The sequence below is a fragment of the Aquarana catesbeiana genome, linkage group LG03, assembly GCF_042186555.1.
Source record: "Aquarana catesbeiana isolate 2022-GZ linkage group LG03, ASM4218655v1, whole genome shotgun sequence".
Taxonomy (NCBI): domain Eukaryota; kingdom Metazoa; phylum Chordata; class Amphibia; order Anura; family Ranidae; genus Aquarana; species Aquarana catesbeiana.
This window is the reverse complement of record NC_133326.1, coordinates 574,665,894-574,684,107: the sequence shown is the minus strand read 5'-3', so window position 1 is coordinate 574,684,107 and position 18,214 is coordinate 574,665,894. Positions and strand designations below refer to the sequence as shown.

The following is an 18,214-nucleotide window of genomic DNA, read 5'->3' as shown; positions in this document are numbered from 1 at the left end:
TTCATTAAGGTGTATCTTAAGATACTTAATTCATTCTAAAACCATTATACCCCACTGTGGAGATTTACCTTTATTTCCTATCCTGGTAACAGAGAATCTCTCATAGAAAGTGAAAGGAAGTCTCCCCAAAAGAGACAGACAGTGGTAAAAACCAGTAATGTGTATATTTAAAGTGGTTGTAAACCTCACACATGAAATCTGAACATAGTGTGCACTAGTCCCGATCCAGAGCACTTCTGACAAAATTTCCTGACACAAAAAAAGCGACAAGAGAGGGAGCCTCTGGCACACAACCTGTGATTGAGAGCCTCAGCTCTGATCACATGTTTTTCTCCAATCAGCTGTCCTCACTGACCTCTTCAGATTGTAACTTCAGCTCCCCATCCCCTGCTTTCTGAAAACTGTATACATTTTGAAGAGCTGTAGAGAATATGAGACTGCAGATAAACAGAGACAGCTTATGTAGGAGGATTTGTTTAATCTCTGTGTATCACCTGAGGCCAGTCACTTCACTGCATGTAAAGGTTTACAACCACTCTAAGGCACTGGATTCAAATGTTCATGGTTGTAGAAAGTCAGTCAAGTTCACGTAGAGCACAGCAGCCCCATTTCCAGGGGACCTAAAATTTTAAATCAACATGTAAAAACTTTGAGAGCAGCAAACCAAGAAAGGAAGTGTCCCAAATTGTTTACTAGTGTACACTTGGTTCATTCCAACTTGTCGCCATGTAACACATTTGTAAGGCATGGGGTAAAAATAAGATAAAAAATCTTTTGTGCTGCAGCTCCCCCCAGAACCCCCCCCCCCCCCCTTTTTCTTATCTGAGCCCGATCTGATTCAGCGATGTGCACGAGCTCAGCAGCTCCAGACACTGTTGCCCTCCTCATTGGACAGATTGATAGCAGCAGGTGCCATTGGCTCCTGCTGCTGTCAATCAAAAGCTGTAACAGGGGTGGGGCTGAGTCAATGGATGCAGAAGCAGTGGGACTCAGGTAAGAGCCTGCACCCGATGAAGAGGAGGAGCCAGGAGCGCCACTGGGGGGACCCCAGAAGAGGAGGATGGGGGCTACTCTGTGCAAACAGAAGAGGTAAGTATAGACATGATTTTTTTTTTTTTTTTTAATCGAATGTTTACAATCACTTTAGGTGGCGTCACCCACCTGTAGTAACATAATGGACGGCTGGATAAGTCTAGTAGGTGTATTACCTAGGTCTCAACAGGTTCGAAGTGTGCTCTGTCTGCCTACCACTTTCATTATTCATCCCAAACTGTGTCCTGATTTCAAGCTCCCAAAATATTTTAGGCCCTGATGAAGGGGGATGTTTGTGTCCCCGAAACGCGTTGGCTCTTTCCTTGTTATAAACCAACACTAGTATTAACAGATTTTGGACTCTTCGATTTTTGGTATGGTGCTCTCATTAGACTTTTTACAAGCAGTAGTAACTTGACAGGGCTTCTATTAGACAATCTGTCAGAAATGAACTGAATATTGGTAGGTGAGTTTAACCTGCTTAAAAGAACAATATTATAATAATGGTGATCAGATATGGAAAGCACATGTGAACAAGTTCTGGGATAAAAACAGAGCGGCCCTACGTGAGAAAGATCGGTCAAATGGGTTTTATTGCAGTGCAAAGAGAACAAATTTACAGATGAAATGTCAGCGTTTAACCCACAACTTACCTTCCAGACACGATGAAAAGCTCCGCCTCCAACACAAAGGAAAAGCCGCACCTGTTACAAAAGCTCCTCCTCCACCTCGACCGCCGCTCCCTACACAACAGTTTGGTGTCAGCCTGGAGTAGTGAGTGTCCACCACTTCTATTTGTGTTTTGAAGTCCTGATATTGTGTTGTAGAATCTCTGCATGGGCTGTTTGCACCACTTTTGTCTTCAGTGATCTAGAAATGAAACCATAAAAAGTGTTTTATGTTTTATTGGGCAACTCTAGGAAAGGAAGAAAATCGGACAGCTTCTATACCTATTCATACTGGGCACAGTAATAGGTTCACTTTACAATATAGTGACTGCAGATCAGCAACACTGAAATGTAATAGAGCTGAAAATAGGCATTTGTCTTAAAAATTGTCAATAGTTGAAAATACAGAGGGCTAAATATAATTCAGTGAGAGTTTACAACTACTTTAGGCACTTTACCGCACTCCTTAAAGAGACGATGTCTGAAACGAAAAAATTGCAGATAAAAGTACAAATAAAATCAAGCATTTACTTGCAAGGTTCTTTCATTCCAAGTGATTTTTTTATTCGAGTCAATTTTCTAGCTCTAAAAATAGAAAAAAATAAAAAAAATTTCTAGCTCCGCCCCCTCCCTCATTGCGTGTCATATCATTTTCCACTTCTGCAAGTGTCTAATTATTGTGTGTGCTGGCCCAGCTCCTCTGCCCCTTTGCTCACCCTCTTACATAACCTTTAATGTGGTTAAAGGCTTTGTAAACTTTGTGTATTTTCACCTTAATGCATCCTATGCATTAAGGTGAAAAAACACCTGGCAGTGACCGCCCCCCCAGCTCCCCCGTTTTACTTACCTGAGCCCTGGAATTTGACCCGCCGGGGACGCGCTGTCTCTCAGCTCTTGAATGGATAAATTGATTGCAGTGCAGCCATTGGCTCCCGCTGCTGTCTGTAACGATATCAAGTACGGGACATGAAAAGCTGTAGCTAGCTGCCATCTTGTGTGGAAGTAGCCATGACAGTTTGGCTAACCATGTAACCTCACAGAGAACTTTGAACTCCGTCCTCCCCATCTTAGGAATTCAAAGCTTTTTAAGTTCAACAGAAAAGGTTATCTCAACAGAGAAAACAGAACCAGGTTAGGTCAGTAAAAACATTTGTTGTAAGGGCAGTGTTCAGGCCTGTCGTAAAACTGTCACCCTCCCCATTCAGAGACCAAACAGACCTCGGTCGTAAAGTTTTCTGAATACACCTCACTAGAATAAGTATGAAATTTCAGCATGTTTCATAACTTCTGACTTAGTAATCGCACAGCCATAAACTGGACATATTTAGCTTCCTCAGATAATATGGAACGTTTCAAGTCCAGACACCCCTATGTCAGGTCATATGGGAAACCACTGGTACCACTTATATCTCCTAAGCAGACTATACATTATAGATATGGCATGTTTAGATTTGTTTTGAAGGAAATCTCACGCTGAACAATAATATGGATATTTGCAGTCTGTAAACACTATAGATGCAGATATATCAATAGGTATCACAATATCGACCTGGGACATGGTCATGAGTGTAGACACCTCCCAGCAACCAACCCCTAAAACAGGATGACCACATGATTTGATTACTGGTCGCTGTCAACACCCCCTTTGATTTGACAGAAAAGAGGAGATGCCAAGACAATGGGCAGTTCTCCTTTTACCATCCAAGAAGAAACATCTGCCAAGTCGAGAACCAATTACCCAGCTCATCGATCGAACTCTGATCAACCCTTGGACATTAATTGCAAGTATTCTTTCTTCCCAATTCTACCTTATTGCTTTGTGGCTGTATATTGTCTTTATCTTTTTGAAACATCTTTTTTCTGTAAATATTTTATTTGCATCAACTTTGACCTTTTCATAATAAACCCTTATGTTGAAAAGTGTTAACCTTGTCTCTAAAGCTCCTAATGCAAGCTATAAACGAACCTGCCTCTTGAAGGGCGCTACTGTTGTAGAGTAAGACTCTGAGCAGACCTGTCTGTGGTGACAGTGTGTGTGGCAGACGCTTATTCTAAAATTATAATTGGTATTGCAAAATTACGAGTCTCCCCCGGCTCGGTCTTTTAAACGGGGGTGGTGGCAGTTAAAGGGTTAATTGTGTAATTAGCCCAGTGACAATCACTCTCAGGCTGCTCGCACCTAGATTGTGGTCCCGCAAGCTGGAAAATCTTTGTGCTGGGCGCAGCTGAGAGTGGCATTGTTACATAAGTGACAGCGTGGTGTGAGGTTGGCCGGTCCTTTGTCGCGAGTTAGCGAGGAGGGCAGGGATCTGACACCCGCGTTCGTCACATATTGGCTGGCAGCGTAGCGGGATAGTTTCGCATTAAGAGCATTCAGTGCATTGTTAGGAATTAGCTCTGCACTGAAGGATTGTAACCTTTGTGGAAACAGTCCTTAGAGACAAGCTGGTGCATATTTTTTTTTTGATTTTTATTTTTTCAAGAGAGACATACAGCAACAGCTCCTTCCTACACCTTCTTCCTATCTCTTCTTTCTGTTCTATCTCTTCTGCTTGCAAAATGTCTGGGTTATCAGCATATAAAAAGATGAGCAAGAATGAACTGACTGCTGAGTGCGCAGAAAGAGGAATTGATGTCAGTGGCAAAAATCGTGAAGGCTTGATACATGCCTTACAGGAGTTTGATATCCGTGCAGACCAGAACCTGGGGGAAACTGGACCAGAAAGGGTTTCCGCTACTCCAGAGCCCAGTGGTTCAGAGGCGGCCTCACCAGATGGGCAAGCAGAGACTGACACTGGAATACCACGGATTGTTACCTCCAAGCCATCACAAGAGCAGGCTAGCATCAGATTGCCTGAAACCATCATAGACTCTCTTCAAATGCAAGAAACTCTACAAAACCTCAGGGAGACGGATCCTGTGGTGTACCTGCAGTTTCTGGAACGCCAGGCTGAGAGAGAGGCTGCGGAACGCAGGGCTGAGCGAGAGGAACGCCAGGCTGAGAGGGAGGCTGATCGTCGGCACGAACTGGAGATGGCTAGGCTCCAGCAGCAGCGACAGGCTCAGAACCTCGGATCCCTAGAGCACAGGGATGCCTCTCTGCCAGTGACCCCGGCAGCCAAGTTTCCAGTTATGGAAAAGGACAGTGACATTGACGTGTATCTACTGTCGTTTGAAAAAACTTGCCGTCAGTACCATCTCCCCCCAGCACAATGGGCCCGGTACCTGACACCAGGGCTACGAGGCAAGGCCCTGGATGCTTATGTCGAACTATCAGAAGAACAGTGCGACGATTATGCGGCCCTAAAAGCTGCAATCATCCAAAAGTTTCAGCTAACCCCGGAAGTGTACCGGAAGCGTTTTAGGTCCTTGCAAAAGGGGCCTGGGGACTCATACATGGATGTGGTAGGTCGCTTACGTACCACATTCCGGCAGTGGACTAAAGGCTTGGAAGCCGATTCTTTTGAATCCCTGGAAGATCTTATGATTGCAGATCAATTTTTGCACATCTGTCCTACAGACGTCAGACAGTTTGTGCTGGAGCGAAAGCCAGCCTCTGCCAAAGCAGCAGCAGAACTGGCAGATACCTATATCCACTCTCGGGTATCTGACCATCGCAAGGCTCCTCTGAATGGCTGGAAAGGAGGGAAATCGCACACGGCAACCCCTCCTCTGCCTACCAAACAACTTCCTCAGCGGCCGGAACCTGTAACTCCTGGAGCCAAGGCCTTCCTAACTGACAAACGCAAATGCTACAACTGTGGGGAAGCCGGACATCTCAGGACGCAGTGCCCTGAGCAGAAGAAGACGACATCACCTGGCCATCCGGCTAGCAACCCTTCCGCTGTGCTGCTCGTCAGTGGGAAACCTCCCGGAACCAATGCCAACTTGCAGCCAGTCATCGTAGGCCACCGGACTGTAACAGGCTTTCATGACACCGGAGCCGAAGTCACATTGGTCAGACCAGAGGTTATAGAAGAAACAGACATCATCCCAGAGAAGTTCCTTACCCTCACCGGAGTTGGGGGGACCCGTTCCTGTGTACCCCGTGCCTATGTTTTTATTGATTGGGGTGCCAGGAGTGGGATGAGAGAGGTGGGTGTCTCGGAGGAGATCCCCACTGCGGTGTTGTTGGGTTCTGATTTAGGTACCCTTGTTTCATACTATGCCCCTGCTAAAAGCACCCCAGATGCTCCCACGGATCTCTCTGGACCTCCCAAGGTACTGTTTACCGATGTTGGGGTAATATCTGGGCAACCTGTAGATGGACAGAGGGAGGGGGAGGGTGGAGTGGAAGTGCAAGGTCCTCCTTCTTCAGAGACAGGAGAGGAGGCCCCCTTGCCAGTGAAGGTAACTGATGTATGTTTCAATGATGCTGAACTGATAACGGTTAAATGTGATGATAATGATGATGAGGATAATGATGATGATGATAATGATGATGATGATAATGATGATGATGCATTGCCAGTACTGGTGGTCACTCGCAGTGCTGCAAAGGCAGCCGAGGTGCAGGCCCTGGTCGCAGAACAGCAGGAGGAGGTCTCTGGGCCCTCTCCCTGTTCTGACCCAGTGGACTCCACCTCTGTTGAGCCTCAGCAGCTGTCCATGTTTGCCACAGGACTGCTGGCTGGGACCTGTTGTTCCGCCTTTGAAACAGCACTGCAGACAGATCAAACACTAACACAGCTCAGGAGTCTAGCTGATCGCCCCCCTGCAGAGAATGACAAACAAAAGGTCTATTGGGACAAAGGTAAACTGTACAGAGAAAATATTCCCGCAGAGGGGAATGAGGCTGACCTAGGTAGCAGGCAGCTGGTTGTACCCAGTCAATTTAGGGGACAGCTGCTAAAAGTGGCTCATGAGATTCCCCTCGCAGGGCACTTGGGGATCACTAAGACCCGAGGGCGGTTGATACATAACTTTTATTGGCCTACAATGCTCGCTGACATAGCTGACTACTGTCGGTCATGTGTTACCTGCCAGCGAGTTGGCAAGGCAGGGGATGTACACAGGGCTCCGCTAAAACCTTTGCCTGTGATTGACGAACCTTTTAAGAGGGTGGCAGTGGATATCATTGGGCCATTGGCCATTCCTAGCAGTTCAGGCAAACGTTTTATCCTTACAGTTGTCGACTATGCCACGCGTTATCCAGAGGCGGTGGCTCTCTCCTGCGTCCGGGCAGACAAGGTCGCTGATGCTCTGCTGGGAATCTTCACAAGAGTGGGATTCCCGGCTGAGCTCATTAGCGATCAAGGCCCTCAGTTTGTGTCCGACTTGATGCAGGCTCTCTGTCGGAAAATACAGATGACGCATATCATGGCCAGTCCTTATCACCCACAAACGAACGGTTTGTGCGAGCGTTTCAATGGAACCTTGAAACAAATGTTGTGCACCTTTGTGCACTCCCAGGGTAAGGACTGGGAACGATATCTGCCTCATCTGCTGTTTGCTTACAGAGAGGTGCCTCAGGAGTCCACAGGCTTTTCGCCATTTGAGCTTTTGTACGGACGGAGGGTAAGAGGACCCCTGGACCTAATCCGTGAGAACTGGGAGGGCAAGATTGCCGACTCAAAGGTCTCTGTTGTGGATTATGTCCTAAAATTCAGAGATAAAATGGAGACGCTGGTGGAAATGGTGCGGGAGAACATGACCCAGGCCCAGACCAGGCAGAAAGAGTGGTATGACCGTAATGCTAGGGAGCGGACCTATGACATTGGTCAGAAGGTGTATGTTCTGCTTCCCCTGCGGCAGAACAAACTCCAAGCAGCATGGGAAGGCCCGTACACCATCACCCAGCGTCTGAATGATGTCACCTACTTGGTCAGGTTGGGAGAAGGGCGTAGACGGCAGAAGGCCATTCATGTTAACATGATCAAAGCCCATCATGAGCGCATGGGCTATGTCATGCCGGTCTGCAGCAGGCCAGAGCCCGAGGAGGCTGATCCACTTCTGGACCTGCTAGCAGACACCAGGGAGGTAGACTCAGAACTCCTGATAAACTCCAATCTTACCCCCACCCAGGTACCTGGACTGAAGCGAGTGCTGGCAGTACATGGTAGCAGGTTTACGGGAAAACCTGGGAGGACACACCTCGCTGTCCACCAGGTGGACACCGGGGCACATCCCCCCATTAAACAATCGGCCTATCGCGTCTCCCTGGAGGTGCTGGCCGACATGAAAAGGGAGGTGGAGGAAATGCTGCAGCTGGGGGTGATTCAGAAGTCCCACAGTGCCTGGGCGTCCCCAGTAGTCTTGGTTCCCAAAAAGGACCAGACGACCAGGTTCTGTGTGGACTACCGGAAGCTGAATGCCATCACTACTGCAGATGCCTACCCCATGCCCCGGATTGATGAGTTGTTAGATAGGCTGGCGGCCGCCCGTTATATAACAATCATGGATCTGAGCAGGGGGTACTGGCAAATTCCTCTGGCCCCTGAGGCTCGGGAAAAGTCGGCCTTCGTCACCCCATTCGGATTGTTCGAGTTTACCGTCATGCCGTTTGGGATGAAGAATGCCCCAGCTACCTTCCAGAGAGTCATGAATGACTTACTGGAGGGGCTGGAAACCTTTGCCGTAGCCTACCTGGATGACATCGCCGTGTTCAGCCCTACCTGGGAAGAACACCTGGTGCACCTGTCACAGGTCCTGGACCAACTGACGGCTGCCAATCTGACTGTAAAACCCAGTAAGTGTCAGATTGGCATGACTGATGTGCAGTACTTGGGACACCAGGTAGGAGGAGGTACCCTGAAACCTGAGACAGGGAAGGTTGAGGCCATCCTGGCCTGGCCTACCCCTCAAACCAAAAAGCAGGTTATGTCTTTCTTGGGGACCGCTGGCTACTATAGGAAATTTGTATGTAACTATAGTAGCCTGGCCAAACCTCTGACTGACCTAACCAAAAAGAAACTGCCCAAGGTGGTGTCTTGGACACCAGAATGTGAGCAGGCATTTCAGGCCTTGAAGGAGGCGCTGGCCAGTGCACCTGTGCTGCAGGCTCCAGACTTCACCCGCCGTTTCCTTGTGCAGACGGATGCCTCTGCCTTTGGATTGGGTGCAGTCCTGAGCCAGGTGGACGAGGCCGGAGAGGAGCATCCCATCCTCTACCTGAGCAGGAAGCTGCTTCCCAGGGAAGTAGCATATGCCACGATCGAAAAGGAGTGTCTTGCGATCGTGTGGGCTCTCCAGCAGTTACAAACGTACCTTTATGGACGGCACTTCACTGTGATCACGGATCACAATCCCTTGAGCTGGCTAAATCGTGTTGCTGGGGAGAATGGCAAACTACTTCGGTGGAGCCTAATTCTTCAGCAATACGATTTCACCATCCAGCATAAGAAAGGCAGCGCCCATGGCAATGCTGATGGGCTGTCACGACAAGCCGAGCCCGCAGGAGTCGGTTGCGTCAGGAGGGAAATTGTAGTTCCCTCCCATGCAACCACCTAAGGGGGGAGGTGTAACGATATCAAGTACGGGACATGAAAAGCTGTAGCTAGCTGCCATCTTGTGTGGAAGTAGCCATGACAGTTTGGCTAACCATGTAACCTCACAGAGAACTTTGAACTCCGTCCTCCCCATCTTAGGAATTCAAAGCTTTTTAAGTTCAACAGAAAAGGTTATCTCAACAGAGAAAACAGAACCAGGTTAGGTCAGTAAAAACATTTGTTGTAAGGGCAGTGTTCAGGCCTGTCGTAAAATTGTCACCCTCCCCATTCAGAGACCAAACAGACCTCGGTCGTAAAGTTTTCTGAATACACCTCACTAGAATAAGTATGAAATTTCAGCATGTTTCATAACTTCTGACTTAGTAATCGCACAGCCATAAACTGGACATATTTAGCTTCCTCAGATAATATGGAACGTTTCAAGTCCAGACACCCCTATGTCAGGTCATATGGGAAACCACTGGTACCACTTATATCTCCTAAGCAGACTATACATTATAGATATGGCATGTTTAGATTTGTTTTGAAGGAAATCTCACGCTGAACAATAATATGGATATTTGCAGTCTGTAAACACTATAGATGCAGATATATCAATAGGTATCACAATATCGACCTGGGACATGGTCATGAGTGTAGACACCTCCCAGCAACCAACCCCTAAAACAGGATGACCAGATGATTGGTTACTGGTCGCTGTCAACACCCCCTTTGATTTGACAGAAAAGAGGAGATGCCAAGACAATGGGCAGTTCTCCTTTTACCATCCAAGAAGAAACATCTGCCAAGTCGAGAACCAATTACCTAGCTCATCGATCGAACTCTGATCAACCCTTGGACATTAATTGCAAGTATTCTTTCTTCCCAATTCTACCTTATTGCTTTGTGGCTGTATATTGTCTTTATCTTTTTGAAACATCTTTTTTCTGTAAATATTTTATTTGCATCAACTTTGACCTTTTCATAATAAACCCTTATGTTGAAAAGTGTTAAACTTGTCTCTAAAGCTCCTAATGCAAGCTATAAACGAATCTGCCTCTTGAAGGGCGCTACTGTTGTAGAGTAAGACTCTGAGCAGACCTGTCTGTGGTGACAGTGTGTGTGGCAGACGCTTATTCTAAAATTATAATTGGTATTGCAAAATTACGAGTCTCCCCCGGCTCGGTCTTTTAAACGGGGGTGGTGGCAGTTAAAGGGTTAATTGTGTAATTAGCCCAGTGACAATCACTCTCAGGCTGCTCGCACCTAGATTGTGGTCCTGCAAGCTGGAAAATCTTTGTGCTGGGCGCAGCTGAGAGTGGCATTGTTACATAAGTGACAGCGTGGTGTGAGGTTGGCCGGTCCTTTGTCGCGAGTTAGCGAGGAGGGCAGGGATCTGACACCCGCGTTCGTCACACTGTCAATGAAATCCAATGACGCAGGTCCCGGGGGCGGGGCTGAGTCATACATTCGGAGGCTATGGGCATTGAATGCTGGACTCGGGAGCGCGCCTGCAAGGTAACCCCCTCGGGGAAGCGCTTCTCCTAGGGGGTTATCTGATGTGGGGAGGAGCCGCGAGAGCCACTGGGGGACCCCAGAAGACAAGGTTCGGGGCCAAAAAAAAAAAACCCTTACAATCACTTTAATGTTGGTGGAGTGGAGGAGAGTGCTAAAGAGTATCAGCTCTGAGTCCATTGGGGCTGCTGATATCACATCCAAGATGGCAGCACCCAGCAGCAGTCTCAGGGCTTTGGGATTTATACACCACAGAGGTTTTTACAGGTAAATAACCTGCATAAAATACATTCAATTCACATATAATTGTATGGGAAGATTTTTGTTGAAATGAGTGTTCTGGTGACAAGCTCTCTTTAATGGCCTGTTCACACTAGAGCAGTAGCTGACATTTTTCTGCACTAGAAGAACTCCAGTAATAGCTAGGGCACATAGAAAACAGTTGTTTTCTATGTGCACTATTTTCACTACAATGCAGCCTGGAGGTGAGGTGCAGTAACATGCAAACATGCTGCATAATAATGCATATCACTGGATGGCACTGCATGTCACTGCACAGCAAGCACAACGCATTGCGCTGCTGTGTGATGACATGAATGAATGTTACTTTGTACGCTTCAAGTAAAGTTCCCAGGAAGAAAAGGGGAACTGTGTGATACAGTAAAACGCACATCACACTGCCCCCTGCCGCAGGTCACTGTAGCCCAAAACGGACTGCTGCCTGCACACTAAACCGCTCCGGTTCAGAGTGTGGGCAAGTGTGAATCACAAGTCTCTCAAAACATTCACGTGAGGATATTGGCAGCTATAATAATCTAGCTAAAGCGCCAGACAACTGCAAATGATTGTCAGGATGAATATTATAGCCACCCAGCTGGAACCATTTCCCCAATTTTGGTTTATGGTAGGACTCCAAACAAAACTTTTTTTTCCCTTGTTCTAGAGGGAAGAAGTGCTAGAAACTCTGTGTATTGCCGTTGGCTCTGCTAGAGATATTCCCCTCCACTTCCTGTGTGGTCACTAAAACAGGAAATGAGGGAAAATCTCCCCAATGGAGAGTTCAGCAGAAATAATTCCATGAATGAGATTCTAGCGTTTCCATACTCTCACCAAAATGGGGAAAAAATAAAAAGGTTCCACAATAAACGTTTGGCTGGTTTGCCATGTGCATTTTTACTTAGATACATTCTACTTTTCATCAAAAGAAAATGATATATAAACAGAAGCAGGTGTTGCTAAAACTAAATGGAAGGTCTGATGCAACAGACAAAACTGTATTAAATAGTGCATTCTGTATTAGGGCACAGAAAACAAGCCATCATTTCCTGGAGAATGTAAAATGATCTCTTTTAATTTTCATTTATCATTCTCCCTAGGCAGACAGGTCATGTAGAGAGGCGGCTGGGGCTAGCGCTAGTAGTGAGCTATCACCCCTTATCTGTCAGGACATATGGCGTTATACTTCCGTCCTTCCCTGCTTCATTTCAGATAGAACAAATAATGTCAGCTTTATTTTTTACAGTAGATAAATGCAGTGTTCAGTGCATTATGGCCAGAGGAATGCACTGGCTCCAATTGTTCACCTATACATCTCGCAATTCCCCTGTGTTGGTGAAGGAAACCATTTACTTTCAAGTATACAGTTGATATAAAAAGTCTACACACCCCTGGTAAAATGTCAGGTTTCTGTGATGTAAAGAAAAGAGACAAAGATAAATGATTTTAGAACTTTTTCCACCTTTAATGTGACCTATAAACTGTACAACTCAGTTGAACAACAAACTGAAATCTTTTAGGTGGAGGGAAGTAAAAATAAAAAATATAAAATATTATGGTTGCATAAGTGTGCACACCCTTAAACTAATACTTTGTTGAAGCACCTTTTGATTTTATTACAGCACTCAGTCTTTTTGGGTATGAGTCTATCAGCATGGCACATCTTGACTTGGTAATATTTGCCCTCTCTTTGTTGCAAAAACACTCCAAATCTGTTGGATTTCAAGGGGATCTCCTGTACACAGCCCTCTTCAGATCACCCCGCAGATTTTCAATCGGATCCAGGTCTGGGCTCTGGCTGGGCCATTCGAAAATGTTAAACTTCTTCTGGTGAAGCCATTCCTTTGTTGATTTGGATGTATGCTTTGGGTCGTTGTCATGCTGAAAGATGACGTTCTTCTTCATGTTCAGCTTTCTAGCAGAAGCCTGAAGGTTTTATGCCAATATTGACTGGTATTTGGAGCTGTTTATAATTCCCTCTACCTTAACCAAGTCTCCTGTTCCAGCTGAAGAAAAACAGCCCCAAAGCATGATGCTGCCACCACCATGCTTCACTGTGGGTATGGTGTTCTTTTGGTGATGTGCAGTGTTGTTTTTGCCCCAAACATATCTGTAGCAACATTATTGCAGTGAGACTGTTTCCCTCTAGTGCCAACTAAGACTCTGTGTCTTAACATCCTGTCAGCAGAGTGATTACCACCAGGGAGCAAAGCATACAGGGAACTGTAGTCCTAGGACTCAAGTTTCACATTGAGATTGAACTGTAGGGAACTACAAGAGCCAGCATGCTCTGGAGAAAAGGAACCAAAGACTTCATCTTGTTTACCTGAGGGAATTGAGTTACCACAAGGCAGGGGAAGGGACTGGACTTAGGGGAGAGGTGCTGCCTCCCAGGTCAGTCCACCGTGTTGTTTCAGGCTTCCACAGCTAGTCGGGGATCCCAGGTACATATCCAGTTGCACCTGCATCAACGGTGTGAAGCGTTCCAGTGTAAGGTGACCAGTCGGGTCACTAGAAGAGCCTGCCTGTTTCAGGACGTTTGTTTGGGCCTTGACCGCAGGATCGGTGAGAGGCCTTTTGCCCATTTGCAGGAAACAAGGACACTGCACACAGAGTTGAATGGACACTGTATACAGACATCATTGCTGTTAGTCACCTTGCTGAGACACTTGTAGTGCCACAGGACATCAGGCCACCTAGATATAGAGACACTGTATAGACACCATTGCCCTTATTCACCTTTCTGAAGACGATCCTGTATTCTTTGGTAATCCGTGCCAGTTGTATTGATTTGCTCTGCCATTCAGCAGTTTAAGTGCACCAAAGAAAGTAGCTAGCTGAAGACACAAGACCTCATCCCTCTCTAAGGGACTGAAGTTACTGGTGCCATACGAGCACGCACATGCATGTCCAGGGCTCTGTATATGAAGTAGCTGTGTGGGATTGCAGTAAAGACATGTTTTATTATGATGTGTGTGTTTCTCATTGGTCATTGCACTTACACTATTGCCAGTAGGGATGAGCTTCGAGTTCGAGTCGAACTCATGTTCGACTCGAACATTAGCTGTTCGCAAGTTCGCCGAACACCGAACAATTTGGGGTGTTCGCGGCAAATTCGAATGCCGCGGAACACCCTTCAAAAGTCTATGGGAGAAATCAAAAGTGCTAATTTTAAAGGCTTATATGCAAGTTATTGTCATAAAAAGTGTTTGGGGACCCGGGTCCTGCCCCAGGGGACATGTATCAATGCAAAAAAAAGTTTTAAAAACTGACGTTTTTTCAGGAGCAGTGATTTTAATAATGCTTAAAGTCAAACAATAAAAGTGTAATATCCCTTTAAATTTCGTACCTGGGGGGCGTCTATAGTATGCCTGTAAAGGGGCGCATGTTTCCCGTGTTTAGAACAGTCTGACAGCAAAATGACATTTGGAAGGAAAAAACACATTTAAAACTACCCGCGGCTATTGCATTGCCGACAATACACATAGAAGTTCATTGATAAAAACGGCATGGGAATTCCCCCCAGGGAAACCCCGAACCAAAATTAAAAAAAAAAAAAATGACGTGGGGGGGGTCCCCCTAAATTCCATACCAGGCCCTTCAGGTCTGGTATGGATATTAAGGGGAACCCCGGCCAAAATTAAAAAAAAAAAATGACGTGGGGTTCCCCCTAAATTCCATACCAGACCCTTCAGGTCTGGTATGGATTTTAAGGGGAACCCCGCGCCAAAAAAAAAAAAAAAAACGGCGTGGGGTTCCCCCAAAAATCCATACCAGACCCTTATCCGAGCACGCAACCTGGCAGGCCGCAGGAAAAGAGGGGGGGACGAGAGTGCGGCCCCCCCCCCCTCCTGAACCGTACCAGGCCACATGCCCTCAACATTGGGAGGGTGCTTTGGGGTAGCCCCCCAAAACACCTTGTCCCCATGTTGATGAGGACAAGGGCCTCATCCCCACAACCGTGGCCGGTGGTTGTGGGGGTCTGCGGGCGGGGGGCTTATCGGAATCTGGAAGCCCCCTTTAACAAGGGGACCCCCAGATCCCGCCCCCCCCCCTGTGTGAAATGGTAAGGGGGTACTTACCCCTACCATTTCACTAAAAAACTGTCAAAATAGTTAAAAATGACAAGAGACAGTTTTTGACAATTCCTTTATTTAAATGCTTCTTCTATCTTCCTTCATCTTCTTCTGGTTCTTCTGGCTCTTCTGGTTCTTCCTCCGGCGTTCTCGTCCAGCATCTTCTCCGCGGCGTCTTCTATCTTCTTCTCCTCGGGCCGCTCCGCACCCATGGCATGAGGGGAGGCTCCCGCTCTTCTCTTCATCTTCTTCTTCATCCTCTTCTCTTCTTCATCTTCTTCATCTTCATCTTCTCTTCTTTTCTTCTCCGGGCCGCTCCGCATCCATGCATGGAGGGAGGCTCCTGCTGTGTGACGGCGTCTCCTCGTCTGACGGTTCTTAAATAACGGGGGGCGGGGCCACCCGGTGACCCCGCCCCCCTCTGACGCACGGGACATGACGGGACTTCCCTGTGGCATTCCCCGTGACGTCACAGGGAAGTCCCGTCAAGTCACCGTGCGTCAGAGGGGGGCGGGGTCACCGGGTGGCCCCGCCCCCCGTTATTTAAGAACCGTCAGACGAGGAGACGCCGTCACACAGCGGGAGCCTCCCTCCATGCATGGATGCGGAGCGGCCCGCAGAAGAAAAGAAGAGAAGATGAAGATGAAGAAGATGAAGAAGAGAAGAGGATGAAGAAGAAGATGAAGAGAAGAGCGGGAGCCTCCCCTCATGCCATGGGTGCGGAGCGGCCCGAGGAGAAGAAGATAGAAGACGCCGCGGAGAAGATGCTGGACGAGAACGCCGGAGGAAGAACCAGAAGAAGAAGAAGATGAAGGAAGATAGAAGAAGCATTTAAATAAAGGAATTGTCAAAAACTGTCTCTTGTCATTTTTAACTATTTTGACAGTTTTTTAGTGAAATGGTAGGGGTAAGTACCCCCTTACCATTTCACACAGGGGGGGGGCCGGGATCTGGGGGTCCCCTTGTTAAAGGGGGCTTCCAGATTCCGATAAGCCCCCCGCCCGCAGACCCCCACAACCACCGGCCACGGTTGTGGGGATGAGGCCCTTGTCCTCATCAACATGGGGACAAGGTGTTTTGGGGGGCTACCCCAAAGCACCCTCCCAATGTTGAGGGCATGTGGCCTGGTACGGTTCAGGAGGGGGGGGGGCCGCACTCTCGTCCCCCCCTCTTTTCCTGCGGCCTGCCAGGTTGCGTGCTCAGATAAGAGTCTGGTATGGATTTTTGGGGGAACCCCACGCCGTTTTTTTTTTTTTTTTTGGCGCGGGGTTCCCCTTAAAATCCATACCAGACCTGAAGGGTCTGGTATGGAATTTAGGGGGAACCCCACGTCATTTTTTTTTTAAAATTTTGGCCGGGGTTCCCCTTAATATCCATACCAGACCTGAAGGGCCTGGTATGGAATTTAGGGGGACCCCCCCACGTCATTTTTTTTTTTTTTAATTTTGGTTCGGGGTTTCCCTGGGGGGAATTCCCATGCCGTTTTTATCAATGAACTTCTATGTGTATTGTCGGCAATGCAATAGCCGCGGGTAGTTTTAAATGTGTTTTTTCCTTCCAAATGTCATTTTGCTGTCAGACTGTTCTAAACACAGGAAACATGCGCCCCTTTACAGGCATACTATAGACACCCCCCAGGTACGAAATTTAAAGGGATATTACACTTTTATTGTTTGACTTTAAGCATTATTAAAATCACTGCTCCTGAAAAAACGGCGGTTTTTAAAACTTTTTTTTGCATTGATCCATGTCCCCTGGGGCAGGACCCAGGTCCCCAAACACTTTTTATGACAATAACTTGCATATAAGCCTTTAAAATTAGCACTTTTGATTATTTATGTTCGTGTCCCATAGACTTTAACGGTGTTCGCGTGTTCGAGCGAACTTTTTTCCTGTTCGCATGTTCTGGTGCGAACCGAACAGGGGGGTGTTCGGCTCATCCCTAATTGCCAGGTGTGCAAAGAGGGGCTGAGACTGTTCTTAGGGTTGAGAGGCAGAACACGGAACCAAACATACTTAAGCGGCTCCTCTTGGGGTTGCGCTACATATCTTATGGAATTATGGCCAAAAAGTTTAACCTTGGTTTTATTAGACCATACCACATTTTCCCACATGCTTTTGGGAGACTTCAGAAGTGTTTTTGCAAAATTTAGCTGGACTTGGATGTTTTTCTTCATAAGGCTACTTTCACACTGGGGCCGCCGAACGTTAGTGCCAAAGCGCTGTTCGTTTTAGCGGTGCTTTTCAGCCACTAGCGGGGTGCTTTTAACACCCGCTAGAGGCCGAAGAAGAGGTTAAAGGCGCCCGTGTTGCGGCGCTTTCCGAAACGCTTTTTATTCATTTCAATGGGCAGATGCTGCTTGCAGGACTTTACCTAACGTCCCGCAAGTGCACCGCCCCAGTGTGAAAAGTCACACTGAAATGAATGGGAGGTGTTTTTTTCAGAAAAACGCCTAAGTGCAGCACAGTGGTGTAGTGGTCATCTAGCAGCAATAGGGTCGCTGGTTCAAAGCCCGACCACAACACCATCTGCCTGGAGTTTGCATGTTCTCCCTGTGCCTGCGTGGGTTTCCTCTGGGTACTCCGGTTTCCTCCCACACTCCAAAAAAAAAAGACATGCTGGTAGGTTAATCAGATCCTGTCTACAAATTGGCCCTAGTATGTGTATATGTGTATGTGTTTGTAAGCGCATCGGGACCCTGCAGGGTAAAGGACCGCGCTATATAAAGATGCAACTCAACTCAACTCTCAACTCAGATTGATCCCAGCCTTAGAAAAGGCTTCTGTCTTGCCACTCTACCCCATAGCCCAGACATATGAAGAATACGGGAGATTGTCGTCACATGTACCACACAGCCAGTACTTGCCAGATATTCCTGCAGCTCCTTTAATGTTGCTGTTGGACTCTTGGCAGCCTCCCTGACTAGTTTTGCCATATTTTCTCCACTTGATGATGACTGTCTGCACTGTGTGTTCCATGGTACATCTAATGCCTTGGAAATTCTTTTGTACCCTTCTCCTGACTGATACCTTTTAACAATGAGATCCCTCTGAGGCTTTGGAAGCTCTCTGCGGACCATGGCTTTTGCTGTAGGATGCTGTCGTGCTTATGAGGATAATTTTCCTGCACGGTATTTATGATTTGAGTAATTTTTAAATGATAATATTTTTAAGATACAGGGTCAATCAAATATGAACACAGACTGAAAATAGGAGATTT

The 18,214-nt window shown here is 47.0% G+C and overlaps 1 protein-coding gene across 3 annotated transcripts in view; it reads left to right on the top strand.

Annotated features, from left to right (window-relative positions):
* Window positions 1-18,214, top strand: part of ARHGAP8 (Rho GTPase activating protein 8) — a 157,531-nt gene that overhangs the window by 82,181 nt on the left and 57,136 nt on the right. For all 3 annotated transcript variants that reach the window (XM_073621928.1, XM_073621931.1, XM_073621932.1), the window contains exon 8: window positions 1,693-1,806. In XM_073621928.1, the coding sequence (XP_073478029.1) occupies window positions 1,693-1,806 (114 nt within the window). The remainder of the gene's footprint in view (window positions 1-1,692; window positions 1,807-18,214) is intronic.